This window comes from Trachurus trachurus (genome assembly GCF_905171665.1).
Source record: "Trachurus trachurus genome assembly, chromosome: 20".
NCBI lineage: Eukaryota > Metazoa > Chordata > Actinopteri > Carangiformes > Carangidae > Trachurus > Trachurus trachurus.
Window position 1 is genome coordinate 6,571,695 of NC_139911.1, and position 24,416 is coordinate 6,596,110.

The following is a 24,416-nucleotide window of genomic DNA, read 5'->3' on the forward strand; positions in this document are numbered from 1 at the left end:
AAATAACATTGTATGATATATTAAACATTTCTAATAGGGAACAGCAATTATATTATTGAATATTACAATGACAATACGGGCAAATGCAATATCCAAATGACAGAAGCTGCTATTTTTGATAAAGTTTAGTGGTTTTCGTGGTTTCATGTTCTAGTCTTATTCTGATTGACAGCTGGTGGCGGTATCACAGCAACAAAGGCAGAGAATAATAATAATAAGAAGCAGTCGTGGATGTTTCCTGCTCTTACCGAGGAGCGGGACGATCTTCAGCATGGCGCTGATCTGCTCCACGGGGCCGAGGCTCTGGCTGCGTTTGTGGCTGTAGCGGCTGAAGCTGTGGACCCACTTCATCAACCAGCCTCTGTTGGTTTTGGCTTCTCTGTGCAGCTCCTTCAGCAGCTTCGTCGCAACCGGGAAGTTATTCTGAAACAGAAATCATCAGTTTAAGGTTTAAGGAGGTTTAACGCATGAGGACAAAATTAAAGAATCAGATCTCCACCCAGATGTTTCTTCACCTGCGTCCGTGCGCTGTCGGCCATTTGTAGCTTCATGTTGAACTTGCAGTCGTTCACCAACGCGTCGACGTCGTTCGCTGGATCCTCTGAGCCGTCCACCTCCATGCTGTCAGCGGGGGCGTGGCCTCGCAGCTTGTCTCTGATCTTGTCTAAGAAAAAGCATCTGAACCGGAGACAACACATTAGAGGCTTTTCGATCAACTTTTTCCATCTTAAATATTCATAAAAAAAAGATTAAAAACGACTTTTTCTTTACCGAGACGTGATGATGTCGTCCCAAACTTTCACTGGATCCACCTGAGCATCTGGATACCGCTCGGTCCACAGTCTGATGCGATGCTTGAGAGCGCTGACAGACACTGATGAATAATAAAAACATTTTACTTTAGTTTATTTATTCATTTCATTCATTTATTGAGCATAAAAACAAAAAAATAAAACTCATAAAAAAAAAGACAAAACTGTAACTCTTGAATGAAACGGGGCAGAAAGAAGCAAACTTCTATTGTCTACCCCTTGTTACAAAGAATTAATTCACAAATTAGATAATATACATCCAAGCAAAGAAGAAATGGAAGTAGAAGAAGAAAAACATCAACAAAAAACAACGTCTACAACAAAAAGTGGCATAAAATAAGTTGAAGTAACGGCTGCAGCCCAGCCATCTACTCATCATCTTAGTAAATTTCTAGGTATGAAGTGTGGACATGCTACATGCAGTATACACACACATATAAATTTACCATCACATGCGCACATATACACATAAATACATAAACACCATTATCTGTATATAAACTAGGGCTGGGACGATATGCTTTTCTCCTGATTCGATTCTTCTATGATTTTTTGGATGGCGATTCGATTTAAATTGCAATTCTACGATATTGCAGATTCTCTCGATTTTTAGTCTTTAGCATTTTTAACATTTATCTGCACACAAATACTGTAGGAGCCTATAAATGAACATATTCCATTATAAAGTGAACTTAAACCCTTTTCAAAACCTGTACTCTCTGTACGTAAAAAGGCTAACAAATGCACATTGCGCAATATTTAAAAAAAATTCAAAAATTCAAAAATTCAAAAATAAAAAATCGATTTTTGAAAAAGAAGAAAATCGATTTAAAAATCGTCAAAAAAGACATCGCGATATTTATGTGAATCGATTTTTTCTTCCACCCCTAATATAAACCCATACAAACAGACGCACATTTTCACACATACATGTACATTACATGTATTAGATGCAACAATCAAACCCTTTAGGGAAGAGAGGAAACGACTTCACTCAAATATCTGGTAACAAATATCTACGCACCGTCTCCTTTAATGAACAGCAGGAAGTCCTGGATCTCAGTCAGAGCCTGCACCGACTGCAGGATGGTCAGTCGGCTTTGAGTGAGCAGCGTATCCACACTGGAGTAACTCTGGATAAGGGAAAGATGCATTTATCACAGATTTACCCTTCAAGAACCGATTATGAATGATGTGCGATGGAGATGTGTGGCGTCAGACCTCGATGAAGAGCTGCATGGCGGAGTTGGCGTAGTATTTGGCGCTGTCGTAGTTCTCCTGCAGGATGTAGAGCAGGCTCAGCTCCTGGCTGTAGTGACTCTCCAGCAGCTTCTTCCGCTCCTCCACCCTCATGGCTTTGTCGATGAAGCTGAGCAGCGCCTGGTCGCTCTGGCCCTGCTGCAGCTGCTTCAGCATGCTGCGGATCATGTGCTGCAGGTACATCTCCTGGGGGAATCAAACAAAAAAAAACAACAACTCACGTTAACAAAGCAGCACAGATTTTCGCTGAGACTTCCCGGATCGTGAGTCGTCTGTGACCTGGTAGAGCGGCTCCGACCACATCTTCTCCAGGTCGGGCGGCGTGTTTTCATCGATGTACACGGTGGAGCAGTACTGAAGAGACTTCCACTCTGTCAGGTGACTGTAGGCCTCCATCGCTGCCGTTTCCCAGAAGTCCTTCTCAGCGTCAGTGGGTTCACCGTCGCTCCAGTCCTCGGAGTTCAGGGCCTGGAAGGAAGGATGGCAGTTTACTCTCAGGTTAGATGACTAATTCTAAACTTACAAAAGATGTACGATTGATAAGAAGTAGAAGTAGAAGTATGATAAGAAGTATGACTTTGTATATGTCTACCAATTTATTTTTATCTTTTTGCTCTTATATTCTAGTCTATAGTAGATACTCATCAAACGATTTGGAAAAGACTCTTGGAAAAGCTTACTCTCAGACTGAGGTTTTACAAAGACTGTGAATCTTGCAGGGTCACCATTTACTAGATTACAACTAGATTCTTTTAGCATTTTTTTCCCATCATGCTCTGTCATGATACAGTGGAGAATTTACGTCGAACAGGATGGTCCATATTGATCGGGACCTTCAACTTTTCCCCGGTGTTTCATGTTCGTCCATGCCGCTCTTGTCTGCCAGGTTTCCTGTTTATGGTTTTGTTGGAGCTCATCTATTGGTTGTTGATTGTGTTTCATCACCACATAGACTGAAAGACTTGTGACATACAGTATATGTATATGTATATACTTAATGATTGAGATGAAGGGAGCGCGTCGCGACTCCAGTAAAACTCCTAAAATTTCCTTCTGCCTTTCAGTTTTTAGTCTGTGATTGTGAAAATCTTTTGGTGTAAGCCCAGCACTAGTTGACAAAACAGTGCAGAGATTTGCATGAGTTACATACCTCGTTATAAAGCTTCACGGCTTCTGCAAAGTCGTTGTTGGCTTCAGCCTGAAGCGCATCGCATGTGATCGACTTGGTGCCGACTTTACCACCGAAGATGCCGCGCACGACATCGTAATCCTCCAGAGATCTGTAGAGTCTGGAGGAAGCAAAGAGGAGAATAAAAATAATTTCACTTGTGCATGTGATAATAAAGATCTCATGAACATGTTTGGTCCTTATGAGGTGACATCATGAGTTTCTATCGGTCTACCTCGCCAGGTGGATCCATTTCTTGGTGTCTGGGGGGAGTTCTTCTCTGCGTCCTCGTGAACGTTTGGCCGGAGGTTCGTCCGGGACGGCGGCCTGCAGCAGGCTCTCCTCCAGCAGCAGGATGCCCGACGGCTGCTGGAGACTCACCTGGCAGGTGGAGCTGATGGCTGCCGGGTCCAGCTGCTGCAGCTCCTTATGCTGGTAACACATGTCCTGACAACAAGACAACGAGTGGAGACATCAAGTTAACCTGTCGGCTTTCAGTCCAACACCTCATAGTGTTGAGTTTGTTGTGATAAATTAAGCATTTGCATGGCTAATTTTATTTCTAGCTGCTTTGTTAGCCGTTCTGCAGAGGTGAAGAGCCTGGACTACAAACATCTTTCCCCATAAATAGACAAATATGGCATGAAAATAGAAATTACACAGAACAAATTCACTAATGTTAAAGTCTAAACTCCAGAAGAAACCAAAATATTAAAAAGGTCCTCTATTTCATGCTTTTTCTGTATTTTATTTTTATGTTTTATTTTCTTTCAGCTTCTCTCTGGAGCTCTAGTAACAACAGGTCGGTGTCAGCCAATCAGAAGAGAGAAGGCTCTTTGTCTCTCTTCTGATTGGTTGACTGTTTCTTAAGTTATCCCATAAAAATAGAGCAGATTTTAGAGTAAAACACTCAGAGAAACCAAATCCTGCAAATGTTGGATGCTGGGTCCAGGTGGTGAGGGGGCGGGGCTTGGCGACTGCTTTGTTGTGACATCACAAAGTTACAGGAAGTCCTGATGGCCGGTTTTAAAGCTCAGTTTCTGACTACAGGCTGTGTGAATTTCTCTGTGGACTGAGACTTTAATTCTTTCACAGTGTTAATATAGAACCTAGAGCTGATTTATAATCAAAATGCAATAAATATTCTAAGAGTCAAGCCTTTGTTTGCAGTACAGTAGCTGGTGAGGGTCATACCTGCACACATGCTATGAAGGGAGGGAAGCAGATGGTGCTCTTGCTCAGGAAGGAGTTCATATTGACGCGCAGCTCCTCTTTAATCCTCCCGCTCTCCGCCGGTTTGTCTTTATCCACCTCCTGGAGGATTCCAGCGAACAGGGAGCTGAACAGCTGCTTGGCTAAAATCGGGTCTTTCTGCAGGAAACATGCAAAGACAAAGAAACAAAAAGGTAGAAATGACAACTTATTATTTACAGCTCGAGTCTTTAATGGGACGGACACAGAGAGTAAAAGGAAGTCGTACCTGGGCCAGCGCCTGCAGCGGGGCGATGAGGCTGCTGTACGGGATCTGGACGTCTGGGAAGTCGCCAACTCTGTAGTTACGATACAGAGTCACCTGAGCCTCTTTCTTCAGCCGTTCATCGGCTTTGTCCTCCTACGGGAACCAAACAGTTTTTGTTAATGACGCTGGACAAATGAATGAATTGCTGATTCCTGAGGTTGTTTTGGTCGTTTACCTTTTTCTGCCTCTGCTGCCGAATCTCTTTCTGTGCATAATTGATGCTGACTTTCTCCTGATCCTTCAGAAACCTGCGTCTCAGTCGCAGGATGTTGCTTCGCTGCTCGTTTTCAGCTGTTGACACACACAAGAAATACACAATCAGCTTGATTTTCTACCTGATAATAACTTATTTACAAGTTATTATCAAATTACTGTTAATGTTAATAGTAGTGCCCTTTTAATATTTGTATTCATATTGATATATTTTTCATATCTTGCACTGTTTTTCTTAATCGGTTTTTGGTTTGTTGTGGCTCCTACGACAATTCAGTTTCCCTCCAGAGATTAACAAAGTTTTTCTGATCAATTTTAATAAATTAAAACAAAGTTTAACTCAGAAAAAGAACTTCATGTTTGGTAGAAATGTTCTGCTGCTTTCAAAATACAAACATTTGTCACCACTTGATTTTACTGAGGTCGTTTAATTTGATCTTTTGTTTAAATGGAGAAAATAAAATGTGTCCACTGAACAAATGTACTGAAATAAGGCGATTTCTCTTTTTCTTTGCTGAATAAAAAAAAAAAACGAGACGAACCTCTGGTGCGACTGTCGACCTCATCACTTGGCGCAGCGAGGCGCCTCAGGCCGAATCCTTCCCCGACCGGTCGCCTCGCCGTCGTCTGTCTCTCCTTCTTGTCAAACACCAACAGCGACGACAGAGACTCGGAGGCGAGTGAGTGCTCGGCCAGCGTGTCCACACTGCTGCCCGTCAGCCAGTTATAGGCCGAACGTCGACCTGGAGGATTAAACAAACAAATATAGTGAATCCAAATAATATGAGGTGTAGAAATCTCTGGTGTTTCTGCTGGAGTGGAGGTTGAGCGCCACCTGCTGCTTGGGTCTGGGAGAACTCCAGCGAGGTCTGAGTGGCTCGGAGCTTCCCCTTCATGGCTGCAGCCTGAGACGGCGCCACGCTCTCCGCGCTCTGAGAGCTCTGGGTCTCCACAAACATGGGAGTCATCACCGTGCTCCTGAAGCGCCAGTTTGAATCAATCACATAGTCCTAAAAAAAAAAAAAGAATAAAGAAAAAGAAAAGTGTAATTAAAGGGATAGTTCAACATTTTGGTAAATTGGCCCATTGCCATAATATAGTCTATAGCAGTCATAGCAGTAGGTTCGTTGCCTTTAATTGTCGGTGCAAGCTATTTTTAGAACGGCGGAGCAGAGCCGCGAGCTGCTCAGAGCTACGCTACGGAGGCTCATGGGATTTCTTGGTTTCCCTCATCATCAAACTCATCAAATACACAATCCAACAACTCCAAAACGCTCTGGTGGACAAGTTGTGACCTGCACATTCACCACACTATGAGATAATAACACAACGTTACCAGACAGAGTTGTTTTCGAGGTAAATTCATGCAAAACCGCTGATGCGTGTTGCCTTCAGGGGCAATTTTTCATCAAGCAGTCTATTTACCTCTAAAACAACTCTGTCTTGTACCGTTCTGTTATTATCTCATAGCGTGGTGAATGTGCAGGTCACAACATGTCCACGAAAGCGTTTTGGAGTTGTTGGATTGTGTATTTGATGAGTTTGATGAGGGAAACCCAAGAAATCCCATGAGCCTCCGTAGCGTAGCTCTGAGCAGCTCACGGCTCTGCTCCGCCGTTCTAAAAACAGCTTGCACCGACAATTAAAGGTAACAAACCTACTGCTAAAACTATAGGGATTATGGCAATGGGCCAATTTGCCAAAAATGTTGAACTATCCCTTTAACACATCTAAGCTCATCTGTAGCAGAGAGAGATAAATGAACGCTGGGTTGATTCCCACCGACCTGGAAGGTGCACTCTGACAGAGGATACTCAAACATGTTGCGTTTGAAGTCCGGACTCTGGCTGGTCATCTCCAGCAGCAGGTTGGTCACGAGGCTCAAGAAGCAGCGCTCGATGTGACACGAGTACAGCGACCGGAGCACCATCAGCATCCGCTCCAGGGTCGCCGTGGGGAGCCGTTTCTCCTGGCTCCAGAAGTTACGAACATAAAGCCTGAAACCACAAGATGCAAATCAGAAAAGATGCAACAGTATTAATGAAATACAGGAGATACTGTAAATAAAAACATTAAACAGATACTCACTGGAGCCCTTGGTTTTCTTCAGACAGTCCTTGAAGCAGCGTTTCTTTAGCTGCGTCCAAAATCTCTACTGAGACGTTGTCCTCCATGCTCTCTGTATCACTGAGAGGGATAAAAAATAAACCATTATATAATTGAATAATGGACTTTTCTGATTGGCTCTCCACTCTATTGTTATGAGGGATTAGGGATGTCACAATTACTTGTTTTCACAATTAATCGCGGTATTAAACACCACAATTAATTGATCGCAAAGATTCCTAAATACCGTCACTTTCCCAAAAAAGATTATGTATGAACCGTGTCGGCAGATGTGCGCCTAAGTAAAGGTGAATGCACAGATACTGGTCTATTTACCTAACGTAGCATTGAATTGGTAGGAATTTAAATGCTCGAGTGTCATTTGTAATAAAAAAAAAGAAGATTAAAATTCACTTCACATTTGGTATTGATAACAATTAATGACTTGAATATTTCAAACACTTCCCCTGGTGGATTAATAATTGGTCATATTTTAATAGATATTTAAAATATTTTAACTATATTTGATTTTACACGTTAATAGGTAAACGTTGCAAAATTAATTAATGCATAATCATGCTAATCGTAATACCGGGATTATTTATCGGACAATAATCGTACCAAAAAAATCTATTATCGTGACATCCCTATGAGAGATGTTGTTTGCACTTTAAAACTACAAATATATGGATCAACACTTCAAATAAAATGTTAGAAAAGTGTAAAATTTGAAAAAAACGTGATGATGTGTTCACCTGTAGTTGTCCTGGATCCACATGAGGATGTCGTACATCCTCTCTCTGCAAACCGGGGACGGATGAGAGACGAACGCCGTCACGGCTCCCAGCAGCTCCTGAAGCTGAACTGGAGTCAGCAGGCCGACGATCTTATGGATGATGTCCAGACACACTCGCTGTCTCGCTTCATCCCTGAGTGACAAAGACAAAGAGGAACAAAGAAACGGAGAGAGAATTCCCTTCATTTTCTGTACACTAGTGGTTCTCAAACTTTTTTTACATTAAGGACCCTTAAATAGACACCAACTAGACCACGGACTCCCATTGGACAAAATCGAAGCAAACACTACTGTAGAAATATACAAATATTTGTTCGGAGACTGAAGAACGTTACTTTTTTAGTCAATGTGGGTTCAAATTAGAGCCAATGTCGTGAATTTGTGGAAATATTGTAGAGACATTTCTGGAAAAAAGTGGTACAATTTCTCCAAAAAGTAATACAATTTCTCAAAAAAAAAAAAAAGTTTAAAAAAAATTTGATAAAAAAGTGGTAAACTTTCTCAAAAAAAAGTAAAAAAAAACAAACAAACAGTGGTAACATTACTGAAAAAATAAAAATTATACTTAATAAAAATGCGGTAAAAATTCTCAGAAAAAAATAGAAAAAAGTGATAAAATTAAAAAAATAAATAAATAAAAAAAAGTCAAACGTTTTCTAGAAAAAAGTGGTGAAATTTCTCAAAAACAATTCTTGAAAAAAAGTGGTAAAATTTCTCAAAAGAAGTTTAAAAAAAAGTAAATTTCTCAAAAAAGTTTGTTTTTTTAAAATCTAGAAATAAATAGAAAAAATAAATAAAAAGTTGTAAAAAGATACAAATTTTTTGAAAAAAAGTGGTAAAATCCGTCTCGAGAACCACTGGTTTACACTGACTTTAGACTCGTTCAAAACGAAGGCGAGCGAGGCGGCTGCACCGACCTGTGTCCCATCACCTGGACGAAGCCGGTCGTCTTCAGATGCAGGAATATGTCGGGGATGACGTCGGCTCGGCTCAGCACGCACTCCAAACAGTTCGTCTTTAAGATGCCGAACAGCTTCGGCAGGATGGAGAACACGTGGTTGACGAACCTGGAAAACACGCATAAATATGTATTTAATTAATGAAAATAAGTTCATTTTTTAAGCCTCTGGAAGGATGACTGAGAAATATAAACTCACCGATCCATGAATGGAGGAAAGTGCTTCGACACTTTGTTCAAGCAGATAATGAACTTGTCGTCCAAGTTGGCTTTCTTCAGATTTGTTATTTTAGTGGCAGCAAGATTGAGAAGTTCTTGATGTTGCTGAGATGAGAATAAAAAGGTCAATTAATCTTATAAATGTAAAAGTATGAAAAAGTGCATTAAAACAAGAATGAGACATGAATAAAATTGCATCAGGAAACTGAGGAAATAATCCTACATCGTCCGTTTTGGTCATATTCTTCAGGACGAGGCCGATGATCTCAGCAGCAGCAGAGTAAACCTCTTTATACCTCACATAGGACACGTTGTTGGCCAGAGCCTGGATGTACCTGAGGAAACGAGGTCATGATTTATACTAGAAAACACACAGTAGTAAAAACAGATATCTTCACTTTATCCATGTCATTTATTTTACCTGTCGTACTCTATTCCACATGCGGCGCTGTAGGCAGGGAGGTTGTTGGCCAGGATGATTCCCAGCAGCTGCAGTCCAACAGAGTTGTCTTTGCTGTTCTGGTCGGTGCCACGAAACCGATCGTATATCAAACTAGAAAGACAAGAAGAGAAATAAAGACAAGAGAAGCTTCATTAGTATTTACTTTAATGCTTACAAAATGTTAAATCATTATAGTTTTCTGTTCTGTTTTCACCACTCATCTGTAGGCAAAATACTTAGAAGAGGTGAACTTTGAAACCTAGAAAACAACAAAATAGCAACTAGGGCTGCAACTAACGATTATTTTCATTATCGATTAATCTGTTGATTATTTAATCGATTAATCGATTAGTTGTTTTGTCAATAAAATGTTGAAAAGCACCAATCAGTGTTTCCCAAACCACAAGATGACGTCCTCAAATGTCTTGTTTTGTCCACTAACCAAAGAGAGACTCAGTTTATTGTCATAAAGGAACAAAGAAACCAGAAATATTCACATTTAAGAAGCTGAAATCAGAGAATTTTGACTTTTATTCCTTAAAAACTACTCAAACCGATTATTCGATTATCAAAATAGTTGACGATTCATTTAATAATCGGTTATTGTGCGATTAATCGATTAATTGTTGCAGCTCTAACAGCAACCGCACACTCAAAGCACTGTGCATATATCAATTTATTTCAAGCTTTTGGTCATTGTGACCTTCTTCAGGCAGGCCTTCCTTCAAATTTTAAAAATACACACAATTTAAGACGCTTCAGTTCCTTGGTCTTATGTGTGCAGCTTCTATCATGTCTCTTTCTGCAGGCCAGTAACCTGCACAATCACACCACGATATACTTTGCTTATATTCTGCAGTGCTGATCTGAGTCGTACCTGTACGGCACGTGCAGACAGTCTTTCCAACACTCGACCAGAGTGCGAATGATCTCCAGGTTGTGTCTGAACACAGCTCTCTTGGAGTGGAAGCTGTTTTTCATCAGGAACTCCAGCAGCCGGTTGGCGAGCACCTCATCCCTGGGGTTGTCCTGACACACAAACATAGTAGTTACTTTAAACTGATAGAAAAAACGACTGTATTGCTTAAAAATGTGTCAGAAATGTGTTGATTTGCTGCCACACGTTGGGATTTTCACAATAAAGTTCCATTTTATAGACAATTTCTATTTGCAGCCTTTAAAAAAAAGAAGAAATCTCAGAAACCTTGGGGCTGGCCAGGTTTGTCCACGACAGCACAGTGACCACGACGTCCACCACCATGAAGTGGATCCCCGGCCCCCCGTTGTTTTCTGAGGTGACGAGCTGCAGCAGCGGCCCGAGCCAGTGTTTGGCGTACGGTCGGAAAACCTGAGAAGTATCGTCGTCACGTTAATTTATTTATAATAATAATAATAACAGCTGTATTTAAAAAAGAAAAGAAAGAAAAGAGGAGCAGATGAGAGGATTCTTCACCTCCTCTGTGTTGATGATGAGCTTCGCGATGAAGAGTCTGATGTTCAGAGGCGTCGCTGTTTTTGAAAGTTTTCCATGTAGGAATTTCATCCACGGAGGAAGTTCACTCGGCACGGTTCCCTGTTGAGAGTCACATTTACGTATATATCATAATCTTAACTCAAGACTCAAGACCACTTTATTAATCCCTTAAAGGGCAATTCCATTTAGCAGCTTGCACACCACATGCTCATTTCATATCACCAGGAAGGAAAAGAGAGGGTAGTTGGCAGCTGAGTGCAAAGTCTGCTAGTTACATGTAAGAATATGAATAAATACTTCATTAAAAATAGGAATTCTAATAAATATCACCATTAAAAGTACATCTCTATGTCTCTGAATAAAAAATAAATAAAACAAAAGACATTTTAATTTAAAAAAAGCTTTCCTCTTCTTTACTACTGACTGACCGGGTCTATTTTCGGGGTGATGTTGCTCCTTTGCATGTGTCCAATCAGAGCCGTCATAGTCGCCATGCATTCATGCTGATTCAGCTCGTCCATCTCCAGGTCCACCATTGCATCCTGGGAAGGATTCGTCTCCTCTGTCTCCTACATTTGCAAACACACAACAATAAAATAACCTTATAAAGTGTCTGTTTTATATCATTATAATATGATGCAGATTTTAACAGGAGGAAAACCAAAATGACAAACTCTTTTAACGACGGTTCGTCTTTGTCCCTCTGGGTTTTGGGAGCCGAGGGAAAAACTCTGGACCCCGGTGGAGAAATCAAACTGACTCATCTCCTCACTCAGGCTGCTGTCGGCCATGTAGGACTGGGACGACAGGTAAACTGGAGCGTCTGTGGAAAAACAAAGAGCCGAAATCAGCTTTTAAATAATAATAAAAAAAAGTCTAATGACAACAAGGATGCTGAGGACAAGACGACTGACCTCCGTTCTCCTCGGTCATTTCTTTTCTAATCAGGACGTATCTCTTCTTCCTCTCAAGTGGAACCTACATTCATTATAAAAACAAATATATAAATCATGATTGGACCTCAGAGTGTACTATTAGACAAACAAACAAACAGAAACAAACCTCAATTTCTATCGGGAAGTTGTAGGTCCGTTCAACATCAATGATATTTTCCAGAACGAACTGATTCTGTGCAAGAAAAAAAAGAAGAAAATCTGTTAAAGTTCATGCAGATGATGAGTTGTATTGTGCTGCACTGCACCGACGTTATAAATACAAGTCTTCTGGTACCTTCTCTGGCTTCTCACTGAAGAGGAAGCCCTGGTAGAACTTGGGTTCACTGAAGCTGCAGCTGATGGCAGCTATGGCGCAGTTATACGCTGCACAGTGGAAGTGTCTCCTGAGCTCCAGCAGCTGAGTCTCACCGGCCATGTTCTCAGTGAAAGCCTCAAAACACGACCTTAAAAAACAACCACAACACAACAATAAAGACATTTTACATCACTGTCACGTCTCCTCTTGGCTTTGCAGCGTTTGCACCATTTTCCTACTTGATTAAAGTCTTGCTCAGCTCGTTCCCCTCCGGTTTGGCTGAGCCGCAGTAGACCTGGTTGATGCGCGACTCCTTGGAGTAAACCTCCTCTTTGGGAAGGCGGGAATACAGGAGCTCCATCAGCTTGTAGCAGCCTGTCTTCTTCAGCAGCTGCAGCTCGAAGTTTGTTTCACTTGACTATAAATCACAGATAAATTGACAAAAATAACAGATTAATGGCACAAACTTTTCCACAATCACCACAGTAAAACTCCACAAATAAACCTCCAACAGTGGCTACAAGAAAGTTTTTGGTAACCCTTTAATTTATAGGCTGTTAATTATGTGAAAATGTCAAGAAATAGCCTAGAAATAACGGCCAATTTCATAGTAATGTTAAGTTTTTCATAAAGGTAAAAGATTACACATTTTCATGCTTTGTATTTTTCTCTCCACCAAGTCCTTCAATTGACTGATATTTCTGGGCTATTTCTACACAATCAACCGTTATTTCTTGGCTATATTTCTCAACATTACTATGACATTGACCGTTATTTCTAGGCTGTTTCTAGACATTATGATACAATTAATTGTTATATCTTGGCTTGAAATAAAAAAAATTGCTTGTAAATTAAAGGGTTACCGGTTATTGTGTAACAAATATATTTAAATACTCTGTTTATGGGCAGACCTTGGTGAAGCGACTGAGCAGCAGAGTCATGATGTCGGAGACGTTCGCCACGAAGAAGTCGCTGAGGGCGGCGGCGCTGCAGTGGGAGGCCAGAGGCAGCAGGACTCGCTCCATCATGGCCTGAAGCATCGAGTTGACCGGCACGTCGCCCTGCTGGATCACCCTGAACACGGCGCCGAGCAGCTGCAGCTGCCGCTCACGGCTCGACCTGATGAAACATCCGTTAATTAGCAGTAATCAGCAGACACACACACACACACACTGATGTTTATTTTGTTAGTGTGTTCTGGGATGAATGCAGGAGGCTTCACCGACCGCTTCGCTATCTTGTGGAAACAGGTCTGGAACTGCTCCTCCATGATGTGTCTCTTGTCCCGACACAGGATCCCGGACAGCAGCTTGAGCAGCAGCGGGCTCTGGGAGAGCTCCAGGCCATCGAGCAGCTGAGAGGAACAAATGATACGGTTGGTGTCATGATGCAAAATTAAGCTTTTGTTAAATTACAAAAACATTTTCTATAATAGTGACAAAACACTTTGCCTAAATTAAACTGGTGTCTCTGTTTCTGTGTCTCCTTCTTTATAAATATACAAGTAAAGAAGTGAAACTTAACAACAGAAAAATAACTCATATGTTCATATATATAAGCAGATAAGAAGTGATGCACATCTAAATGTTTGTTAATATGCATTAAACTGAACAACTAGGTGTAAAATTAGATGATGCTTTAAGGCTCATGAGTGCAGGTTAGAAAAGAGAATAAGTAAAATATGTCTGCTTTCAGAAGTCAGCAGGATTTCTAATCAAATTTACGACTTCACCTCAATAAAGTAAACTGTCAGTTTTATCTGCAGGTTTTTACACACACTTAAAATTAGATTTCTGACGTCTGTCCTGCGAAGATTAGTTTCTACTGCTGGAACATAAAAGTCCTGTGCACATGAATTAATGTAAAAAAAAAAAAAGTCTTGGCTTGTCCGTTTCCTGCAGTGACGTCACCTTGCGAACACAGTCCATGTAGTTGTTGCGGTGCAGCGAGCCCTTGGCAAACTCGTCGGACTGCATGGGGAAGTGCGACACCACCAGGGAGTCGAGGCCTCTCTGCAGCTCGGCCAGCGGCTCCTCGGGGAGCGTTGTGAAGAACGGCAACACCAACAGAGCCTGACTCTGCACAGGGGAGATCGTGAAGCTTCATTAAGTTACGTTCATTAAGATTCAAAATCTAAACATGTGTATGTATCTTCTCCGTTACCTTGAGATTCAGCGGCAGATTCATGTCGACCAGCAGCAAAAGGAAGGTGGAGAAAACTTTCCTGAAGGCCTCATGGTCGATGTTGGAGCAGACGGACGAGTCGATCTGAAAATGTGCATGAAATTATTTTGCATTTAAGAGCACAGTTTTTAACTTCTGCTGCATGGGAGCTGTCGTCTTAATTTTATCCAGCATTTATCATTTATTTTCATGGCGCTACCTCATTGTTTATTTGCACTACACGTGACTGTACAGCAGGGGTGTCCAAACTTTTTGCAGAGAGCCAGATTTGGTGAGATGAAAATGTGTGGGGGCCGACCATTCAGCCTGACATCATTTGAACCATTAACATTAAATGCAAATTAACTATTTAATACTTTTTTTTTTATTGCAAATGGCATTCTTTTCATTTCTTCACATAGATAAATACATCTAAACAAGTTTTTACCAAAATCACTCTGCTTTTCATATTTGAAGACCACCAATTGAAGAAAACGTTGAAAAAAAAACTTTCAGGATCTAGGTTCATTTGAAACAATGCATATTATATTATATTATATTATATTATATTATATTATATTATATTATATATTATATTATATTATATTATATTATATTATATTATATTATATTATATTATATTATATTATATTATATTATATTATATTAAAACATCTGGCCACTTTACTTTATTTATTTTATTTTATTTAACTATTTTTTTGTATTATTCTTATTATTCAATTGTTGTTGTGTGTCTTTTATGTGAAAGTCAGAGAGCTAATGCAAACCAGAGTCAAATTCCTTGTATTTATGCAGCATACTTGGCCAATAAATCCGATTCTGATTCAGATTTACCTGCAGGAGCTTGGAGAGCAGCAGCAGAGTGGCGGTTTTGCTGTCTGGAGTGGCCGAGTCTCCCTCCCACCACGACTGCAGGCTGCTCCACCTCTGCAGCACCTCTTCAACCAGCTGCTGCCCCTGCGTCTTCCTCACAGAGCGCTCTCTGAAGCTGTGGTCCAGCATGCCGTTCAGCAGCAGGCTCACCTGACGCAGAGAAAACACAATGTTACTTCACTTGTGCAACTTCTACTTTGCAAAAAAAAATAAGGAGACACGATGAGGAGCTACAGTACCATGCTGGGGTTTTTGGAGGAGGCGTTCATGAGGAGCGGCACCGTGGTGCTGAGGCTCCGCAGCAGCTCGGTGTTGATGGTCGTCTGGAAGAGGCTGTAGAAATACTCTCCGTGGGAGAAGCTCAGGAAGTTGTGGCTGTGGCTTCCAGATATCGGCACAGAGAGCATGATGGTGTTCAGCAGCAACTGCACCAGCTCCTCGCTCTGCACGCAAATAACGACGGACGACAAGAAGCAGCAAAGAATGAAACACGTGAAGAACTTCACAGCTGCAGTGATAACCACCAGCCTGAGCGCTCACCTGTTGACTGAGAGAGAAGGCGAGCTGCAGAAGGCCGTCTGCAACCCTCCTGGTGTTTACGTCCAAGGATGGAAGCGCCTTCCTGTCCTCGCCGGGCGCTATGCCTTTATACACCGTCATGAGAAGGCGGGAACCGAGGGATTTTGCGTAGGCCGCGTCCTTTAAGGAAGAAGATTAAACATAAAAACAAATGCATGACTGCTGCTTCATGTGAGTGTATGCAGGAAGCAAATAAAGACACTTGACTAAGATTGATACAGTTCAATTGGATAGTCCAAATATGCAAACCATAATAATAACAACAATAATGCAGATAAATATATCCAACATATGTTATAAGTGCAACATCTCCAAAGCTGATCGATTTTGTCTCTACAAGACAGACATTCATTTGCATTGTGATGGAGAGAAACAGTTCAGAGATAGTTGAATGATATTTGGAAACTGTTTTTGCTGCTGTTCTTTGTAAATGTCTGTATCTTGCTACATTTCATTGCTATTTTTCCAATATTATACTAATCGTTATTATTATTTTTATCATTATTAATAGTGAAGGTTTGGATTCTGTTTATGTAATGACGTAAAATGTTCATTGCATAAATATACGTATGTTCAATAAATGTCATCAGTCCATTCAGATGAGTATATTACTTGGATTCTTTTTTCCCAATATGTTTGAATGTTTGACGTTATTTAAATAGCTTATTAATAGCTTATTCTGGGGTCAATCGAACCCCGGTCAGATACCTGGCTGTGCAGGATGGAGCCCAGGAGACCGGCTCTGTGGATCTGTTTACAGGACGACAGAACCATCTCCATGTGGCCGTGGCGGCTCAGGATGCCCGAGTGGTAGAAGTCCACGGTGCACAACTCCTCCACACTGTAACAAAGAAACAAAGAGACAGTTGTGCATCAGTGGTGTTGATAACGTGACCATCAATATCAACAGGAGTGATTCTCTTCTCTTACCTTTTGCGTGAGATCTTTGTGCGCAGGCTGCCTTCAAGCCGACTGTGGAAGGTTGAGCTCAGCAGAGCCTTCAGCAGAGGGACGCAGACTTCTGGCAGGTTCTTCATCACCTCCACGTCCGCCATGTTGAATCCCACAGCGGACGGCTCACACACCACCAGCGCAGTCAGCTCAAAAAACACTGCGCAGAAAATATCCTGCTCCAGCAGCTGTGAATAAAGACAGGAAGGAGTGAGTGACCAAGGATAAACAGAGACCTAATAATGTCTTCAATTCAACCATACCTTCCAAAACTCCTTGTCTCCTTTGGTGAGAATCATGCAGGCGAACTCCAGCAGCCGGACGATGATGGTGCACTTGCTGTAGTTGTACTCGTCCACCTCTCTGGGGCTGAAGTGAGAACTCTTCACTCCGACGGGGAAGCAGCTCTCGGCTGCAGCCAGGTCATGAGTCGCCAGCTCGGCCAAAAAGAAATGAACGGCTTTCAGAAAACTGGACTCGTCTTTGGAGCCTGAGGAAGGAAGGACAGAAAAAAGAAACAAACCACATATTAGGAAATAGAGGGTTCAGGTGTGTATGGTGACCACACACCAGCCTCATGGAGCAGCTGATGCAATAAAAATATGGGTAAAAGCACGATAAGAAAACAATATAAAACCATATAAAAACACAGATTTTAGATAGATAGATAGATAGATAGATAGATAGATAGATAGATAGATAGATAGATAGATAGATAGATAGATAGATAGATAGATAGATAGATAGATAGATAGATAGATAGATAGATAGATAGATAGATAGATAGATACTTTAATAATCCTTAACAGGAAATTATGGTTGTTTAAGCAGCATTGTCATTCATTGCAACAATAAAAAAAGAAAAAAGAAACAGATCTATCTAAAGAATTGTAAACCTAAATCTAAAATGATAAATGATGTGTACATTTCTAAATTATCTCAACTCAACTTTATTTACAGAGCAAAAAAATAGCCACAGCTGAAACAATGTGCTGTACATACAGTAAATAAGGGTAGAAATATAATAAAACAATTAAACAAACAATAAAATAGTAAAATCAGTAAAACAACAATGTTTAAAAAATCAAAATAAAACATTAAACAAGAGCAGAGTCTCATGCTGAGTTGAAAGCTAAGGAATCAAAAAAAATCTAAATTATATTTATAGCTCAGACCGTTTGGTTTAGTGACTTACAGACAATGAGTAAAACTTTGACGTCAACTAGTTTATCTGCAAAAAACAAAGGTTAAAACTCACTGAGCATGTGCTGAGGCTTGATGACGTGCAGGCCGATGAAGGTGTTGTAGCAGTCGAGGGCGGCCTGCAGCAGGTCCATCCACTGCAGCGCGGCTCTGACGCTGAAGGGGCCCGACAGGTCCCTGAGGGTCGGCTGAGAGAGGAGGCCGCCGCCCTCGAACCGAGAGATCAGGAAGCTCGTACCGTGGGCCTTTAGCATGCCGTCCAGCCACTGAGGTGGAGAGTTCTTATCTACAAACACAAAATTATGATGTATTATAATGTATTTTATGTAATATTTGCACGATCTGATATCACCAAGTAAACAACAGCCCAGGACTAACCCTAACCCTAAATCTAACCGGTTGGTTATAACAGCGCTCCTGGGCTGTTAATTACTTGGTGATATCAGATCATGCGTAATATTTAACAGTTTAAAGGGATAGTTCAACATTTTGGCAAACTGGCCCATTGCCATAATCCCTATAGTTTTAGGAGTAAGTTCGTTAAGTAAGCCGCGAGCTGCTTAGAGCTACGCTACGGAGGCTAATGTGATTTCTTGGTTTCCCTCATCAAACTCATCAAATACACAATCCAACAACTCCAAAACGCTCTCATGGACAAGTTGTGACCTGCACATTCACCATGCTGAGATAATACCAGAACGTTACGAGACACAGTTGTTTTCAAGGCAAAATGCAAAACCGCTGATACACGTTGCCTTCAGGGACAGTTTTTCAGCAAGCAGTCTCTGAATTTACCTAAAACAACTCTGTCTGGTAACGTTGTGTTATTATCTCGTAGCGTGGTGAATGTGCAGGTCACAACTTGTCCACCAGAGCGTTTTGGAGTTGTTGGATTGTGTATTTGATGAGTTCGATGAGGGAAACCAAGAAATCCCATTAGCCTCCGTAGCGTAGCTCTGAGCAGCTCACGGCTCTGCTCCGCTGTTCTAAAAACAGCTTGCACCGACAAATAAAGGTAACGAACCTACTGCTATGACTATAGCGATTATGGCAATGGGCCAATTTGCCAAAATGTTGAATTATCCCTCTAACAGTTTAACAGTCATTTGTTCCTTGTTGTCCTGCTGGATAGTGGAGAGCTTCCTCACCTGGCAGGAGAGGAACAAACTCGTAGAAAAGCTCCAAGCATTTGTGGCGACACTCGGTCTGAGGACGACCACATTGTTCCAACAGCCATAAAACCACATCTGACAGACGAAGTTTCTCATCAGGCGAGAATCCCCTGAGAGGAGAGAAAGAGGAACCAACCAATAATATTACAGCAATTTTTAAAGTATCTACATAATGTAATGTCATATAAATGCTGATCGAAGACGACAGGTGAGGTTATATCCATGTCCACAGAGAGAGCACCGACCTTGGGATGCGTCTCTTCGCGTTGTGCTGGTTCAGACTCGGTGCTTTGCGCGCGATGATTCGTTTCAGATGGTCAATGGCGCTTTTACACTGCTGCGACGTGCCTGAGGACAGAGGAGAGGGCAACGGCATGATGTCAAACAGTTTTGAAGTCTTTTTAAATACCTTACCCTAGTATCAAGGTTCAGATCATGTGCACCTGATGTGATTTTTGCCATTTTTAAGTGGAAATAAATGTGGGGGAGACCTAATTTATTCCTCACCATATTGTATTTGGTAACACTTTATAATAAGTGCACACTCTTAAGCCTTAGTTAAGCATTAATAAATACTGAATTCTTTATGTATAATGCATGAATAGTATACTCATTAGTATGTAGTTTATAAATACAGTTAGTGCTTATCAATGATGAGTAAAACATTTTTAACTGTGTTTATAAACTACATACTAATGATAAATTCAGTATTTAATGCTTAACTCATGTTTAATCGTGTGTGTGAGAATGACATTTTACAGAAAAAATTAGGTCTAAGTCTTTTCTTCAGTTTTAATTGTTTAGTTATATTATTTGAATCTCCCAGTATTGTTAAAATTGTTATTAGATATCACATTTCCAAATATATTAAAAACACACAGGCTTTCATAAGGTGTCCTATTGTTTTTTCACATGACTGTAGATAGAAACAGCTGCTTGTAGAGCAACAATAGAGAGATCGTTACCCATAGATCGCTCATCAGAGTGTGCAAGAGCCAAACTTTCCACAAATATGACGAGAACTTCAAAGACAAACTGCTCCACCAAGGCGTTTTCCTCCCTGCAGAGACAGAGACAGAGACAGAGACACATCAGTCGAACCCTAAAATACACCTTGTGTTGTTTGTGACTAATGAGGATCTGCAGAGACGACACGACACACACGGCGATATAAATGCTGCATCATCGTACCTGAACTGTCTGTAGATGCTGTTGAAAGCCAAAGCGGCGCCGAGCCTCTTGAAGCCGTTGGGGTGCAGCGCCAGGCTGTAGATGCGCTTGAACAGCGACTTCATGTTGGTGGGACTCTTCTCCTGCTGCTTCGGCGTCGTCTGTTTGATCGACCACTTCACAAACTCTTCGATGCAGCGGCCGCAGAAGTCGCGCAGCGTGCTGTCCATGGGGTCGACCACGCCGTCCTGAAAGGGAGTGAGTGAGGAAACTGAATCGCTGCCGGAAAAAGACAAGAAACTCAACTCAAAACTTCAACGACCGGGGATTTGAACGCACCAGTATGGCCTCCAGAACGGCCACCGTGTCCTCACTCTCAAACTTCTTGTTGTTTGTGAACCAGTGAATCAGCTGCATCACCAGCGGCTCAAACAGCTGCCGGGTCACCTGCAAGAAATCACCAAAGATGAAGTGAAGGTTTGTACCAGATTTGTGGAAGTTTTCTCACGGTGTCACAAAACCCAAACTGTGTTTGTGAGGTCACAACTCCTTCGACCTGACCCCTAAAGTCTTATTAATTCATCCCCAAGTCCAAGTGAACATAACAACCTCCAAGTATGTATTTGATAAAAATACTTGTACATGCGTACATTTGTGAATTTCTATTGCACATATTTAAAACAAGAAATATTTGTGTGTGCATCACATATGTACGGAAGAGTATTAGGGCCAACAATGGAGATTTTTTTTTTGAAAGATAAAACTCAGAATTTCTGAGAAAAAAAAGTCAGAAATTTAAACTTTTTTTTCTCAGAAATTCTGACTTTTTATCTCAGAATCTAAAAAAAAAAAAAAAAAAACTCGCCCAAATGCTCTTCCATACATGTTTATAAATCTTTTTTTATTTTACATATTTTTGTGTGGAATTTTTGTTTTGTTTTGAGTGGTATATATATATATTCATATTCAGTATATATCAAAGTTCAAAGTTATCTTTATTATATATATGTAAATCCCCAAATAGATTTTTGAATCATCTTTTGTGCATTTATTCATTTCTGTGTACATTTATTCATTTTGAGACAGTTCTAGCTCCATATGTTTGGTTTAAGACCCTCAACGGTTGACGTCATCATCATTTTTATATTTTTTCAGTGCAAATGACATAAAAAAAAGACCACTGTGACTCAATTCATAACATCTGCATGATGACAACTCCTCCAAATCCAGAGAGAGATGCTTTGCGACCTGTGGGAGGGGAGGTGTATCCACGGTAACAACCTGGTTGGACATGACATGACACCACTCACCTGGTCCACGTCGCAGGCCAGACGCAGCAGCACAGGAAACAGCCTCTTGTGCAGCTTGTACATGGGCGGCAGCGTGTTCTTCCCCTCCACCATCTGAGCGCTCTTCCCCACCATGTAGACCACCAGACTGTGGAGCAGCTCACACGCCGCCACCTGCACCACAGACGCCACAGACACCACAGACATCACGCTGCTGCATTAATGAACTCATTTTCTGTGTCATATCAGAGGAAGCTCTCTGACGTTCGTCGACCTACTTTGGTTTGTCTGTCGCTCGTGGACAGAGCCAGTTCGCTGATGCGCGGCAGGAACGGGTCCAGGTAGATGACCGGCTTCATGTCGCTGAACGGCACCGCAAAACTCAACCGCTTCTCCGAGTCCCAGGCAACAAACTTCTTCATCTTCTCCTCCGATGACACCACTGAACCCAAAACATAGGAAGGTTTTATGGTGAACCAGAAAGAAAACACAGCTAACGTCTGTTTTTTTCATAAAGGTCATGAGTTGTGTGATTCTGCACCTGTCACAAGGTTTCTGTTCAACTTTCCTCCCAAGAGGCCGAGCAGCTTCACCACCCGCAGCCTGACGGCGACCAGAGGAGAGTCCTCCTGCAGCCAGAGATGAGTTCAGTCAGCAGAGACACAGCAGCTCCGTGTTCTCACAAATATCGTCGTTTTGCAAAATAAGGTTGAGTATAATTTTGTCAACAATCAATCATGTTCAATTACGAAGACAATAAATCAAAGTAACTGTCCAGGCCTTAAGTATTTAAACATATAGACTCACTCTGTACTTTAATAATGGAGACTATATTAAAGTACCAGGTCTCAGCTATAATTGGAGTAGAGTTAGTTAGGGAGAGTTAACGTGGGAGTTGCTTTAAATGACTAGGTGAGTAAATAAATGAAGATGATGATTCTGAAATTACAACACCGACGACAGCTGTAAATGTCAGCAATGTAACAATAGTAAAACTTACAAAAGTTTTAATGTGTTTGGCGTTTTGATATAATATAGCACATTAATTAAACATAATAAAGTCTTCTCCTTTACCACGAGGAGATCCTTGGATTTCTTCAGCAGCCTGGTCATCACTCTGCCGTAACCTCTGTCCCTCCTTGTAGAGGACGACATCACCTCCCAGCTGCTGTCGTCTTTATCTGGAGTCAACAACACATGGATGAGACTCTTTTTTTAAATTTCTTTTCATTTGGATGGTGTCTCACAAAAACGAGTGAGGCTTACTGTCGTTGGAGGTGGTCTTCAGGTATCCGTCCAGCAGGGGGAGGATGCTGGTGTAGCAGGGCTGCATCGTCTCCAGGGGAATGTGGGAGGACCAGTCCTCTAGAGCGTCCAGAGCTGCATTGGCCAAAGGAGCGTGGCTCAGGCCCAGTTTCAGAGCCGTCTGCACAACACAAACACACATAAACACACATCTGAGATTTGAGTCTGAAATCTAAACAGAATGAATCCACACAACTTTTGATGTCCAGCTTTATTCTAAGACAAACTCAAAAACTTTCTTCTTCAAAATGTCCTCATAGAACTGATTGTGAACCTGTTCAGTTATACCATTAAAGTCAATTAGTAGTCAATGCAATAGTGGATGTATCTATATTTTTTTGTCCTGCAGCTGAAATGTACTTTTTAATCATGTTGCCTTTGCATCTTCACTTTGGGATCAATAATATGTCACTTTTTTTTTATTGCACTATAATTGCAGAAGGTACAAGTTCACCTGCTTGGGAATTATCACAGTACAACATCTGCTGCACATCTGTAATTTCCATCATGTGTTCATGTTTTTGTTTTTAACTGTGTGTATTAAATAAATTAAAACCACCTCCCACCTCCAGAGCAGGACAGTAGGCCTTGATGTCCAGAGCTACGATGCTGTGGTGCAGCGAGAGGACGAACATCAAGCAGGACGACAGCAGCTCGTCTTTGTACTGCTTCATTCTCACGCACACCTGACGAGAAACAACACACGTCACACACACACAAACATCTTCTACACATGGAGTTTGTTTTTACACAACGAAGAGGAAATACAGTACCTCTTTTCCAAACTTGGAGAACAGTGCAAAGCAGGCACTTTTCACCGAGTCGCTCTGGGCAGATGTGGAGGTTTTCAGGCCGACGCCCTGTTTTAAAGCAGATTTGTATTATTTTTACTGCTACGTATTTAACATGAGGAGTGCACTATATGACAAACTCAGTCTTTTCTATGAATATTAAGCCTCATCTGCACATAAAATACTCCAAATATGCAATTTAAGAAGGTGTTAACACCATCCAATGCATCGGATCAGTCAGTCCTGATACCTGGTAGTACTTGATTCTCCTGGAGATTTTCATGGTGACCGAGAGCAGCTTGTAGAAGCCACTGACGAGAGGGTTTCGTATGGAGTGGAGGATGAGCTCGTGGCTTAAAGGATACATCCAGCAGTGAAAATACTCCACATGTTTGGTCAGCAGCAGCTCACTGCAAAGAAAAATGTATTTAAAATGAGCTGCAGCTGTGGGATGATGCAGATTACAGAGCACAGAAACAAGCACTTTATTATTTAAGATGCTTAGGTGGAAGGTTAATGTTGCTTCTCCATCACCTGCAGAAATCCACCAGGTTTATAAAGGCTGTGAAGTCTTTCATCTTGTTGGGCAGCAGATGAGCTGTGGGGTCAGAGGACGGCAGGACGTGGGCCGAGTCATCTGGAGTCTGACGGACAGAGAAGATCACGTCACTAAAAACTACA

The 24,416-nt window shown here is 41.4% G+C and overlaps 1 protein-coding gene across 1 annotated transcript in view; it reads right to left on the reverse strand.

The window, feature by feature from the left end:
* prkdc (protein kinase, DNA-activated, catalytic subunit) overlaps positions 1-24,416 on the reverse strand; it is a 39,541-nt gene that overhangs the window by 9,408 nt on the left and 5,717 nt on the right. The window contains exons 17-70 of the mRNA XM_083995889.1: positions 24,270-24,379; positions 23,986-24,145; positions 23,718-23,804; positions 23,511-23,630; positions 22,906-23,065; positions 22,714-22,820; positions 22,181-22,268; positions 21,918-22,081; positions 21,661-21,813; positions 20,690-20,797; positions 20,372-20,598; positions 20,146-20,240; positions 19,426-19,528; positions 19,157-19,290; positions 18,064-18,294; positions 17,069-17,295; positions 16,785-16,993; positions 16,563-16,695; positions 15,816-15,974; positions 15,515-15,718; positions 15,237-15,425; positions 14,382-14,486; positions 14,129-14,296; positions 13,445-13,572; positions 13,130-13,337; positions 12,458-12,636; positions 12,198-12,366; positions 12,030-12,095; positions 11,882-11,945; positions 11,642-11,790; positions 11,396-11,536; positions 10,947-11,066; positions 10,698-10,841; positions 10,371-10,522; positions 9,473-9,604; positions 9,275-9,386; positions 9,032-9,156; positions 8,792-8,941; positions 7,834-8,007; positions 7,061-7,159; positions 6,759-6,969; positions 5,808-5,982; positions 5,515-5,715; positions 4,935-5,050; positions 4,721-4,852; positions 4,435-4,611; positions 3,476-3,687; positions 3,223-3,361; positions 2,352-2,540; positions 2,034-2,258; positions 1,837-1,945; positions 772-874; positions 516-678; positions 249-423 (exon numbers count right to left, since the gene is read on the reverse strand). Of these exons, the coding sequence (XP_083852015.1) occupies positions 249-423; positions 516-678; positions 772-874; positions 1,837-1,945; positions 2,034-2,258; positions 2,352-2,540; positions 3,223-3,361; positions 3,476-3,687; positions 4,435-4,611; positions 4,721-4,852; positions 4,935-5,050; positions 5,515-5,715; positions 5,808-5,982; positions 6,759-6,969; positions 7,061-7,159; positions 7,834-8,007; positions 8,792-8,941; positions 9,032-9,156; positions 9,275-9,386; positions 9,473-9,604; positions 10,371-10,522; positions 10,698-10,841; positions 10,947-11,066; positions 11,396-11,536; positions 11,642-11,790; positions 11,882-11,945; positions 12,030-12,095; positions 12,198-12,366; positions 12,458-12,636; positions 13,130-13,337; positions 13,445-13,572; positions 14,129-14,296; positions 14,382-14,486; positions 15,237-15,425; positions 15,515-15,718; positions 15,816-15,974; positions 16,563-16,695; positions 16,785-16,993; positions 17,069-17,295; positions 18,064-18,294; positions 19,157-19,290; positions 19,426-19,528; positions 20,146-20,240; positions 20,372-20,598; positions 20,690-20,797; positions 21,661-21,813; positions 21,918-22,081; positions 22,181-22,268; positions 22,714-22,820; positions 22,906-23,065; positions 23,511-23,630; positions 23,718-23,804; positions 23,986-24,145; positions 24,270-24,379 (8,080 nt within the window). The remainder of the gene's footprint in view (positions 1-248; positions 424-515; positions 679-771; positions 875-1,836; positions 1,946-2,033; positions 2,259-2,351; positions 2,541-3,222; positions 3,362-3,475; positions 3,688-4,434; positions 4,612-4,720; positions 4,853-4,934; positions 5,051-5,514; positions 5,716-5,807; positions 5,983-6,758; positions 6,970-7,060; positions 7,160-7,833; positions 8,008-8,791; positions 8,942-9,031; positions 9,157-9,274; positions 9,387-9,472; positions 9,605-10,370; positions 10,523-10,697; positions 10,842-10,946; positions 11,067-11,395; positions 11,537-11,641; positions 11,791-11,881; positions 11,946-12,029; positions 12,096-12,197; positions 12,367-12,457; positions 12,637-13,129; positions 13,338-13,444; positions 13,573-14,128; positions 14,297-14,381; positions 14,487-15,236; positions 15,426-15,514; positions 15,719-15,815; positions 15,975-16,562; positions 16,696-16,784; positions 16,994-17,068; positions 17,296-18,063; positions 18,295-19,156; positions 19,291-19,425; positions 19,529-20,145; positions 20,241-20,371; positions 20,599-20,689; positions 20,798-21,660; positions 21,814-21,917; positions 22,082-22,180; positions 22,269-22,713; positions 22,821-22,905; positions 23,066-23,510; positions 23,631-23,717; positions 23,805-23,985; positions 24,146-24,269; positions 24,380-24,416) is intronic.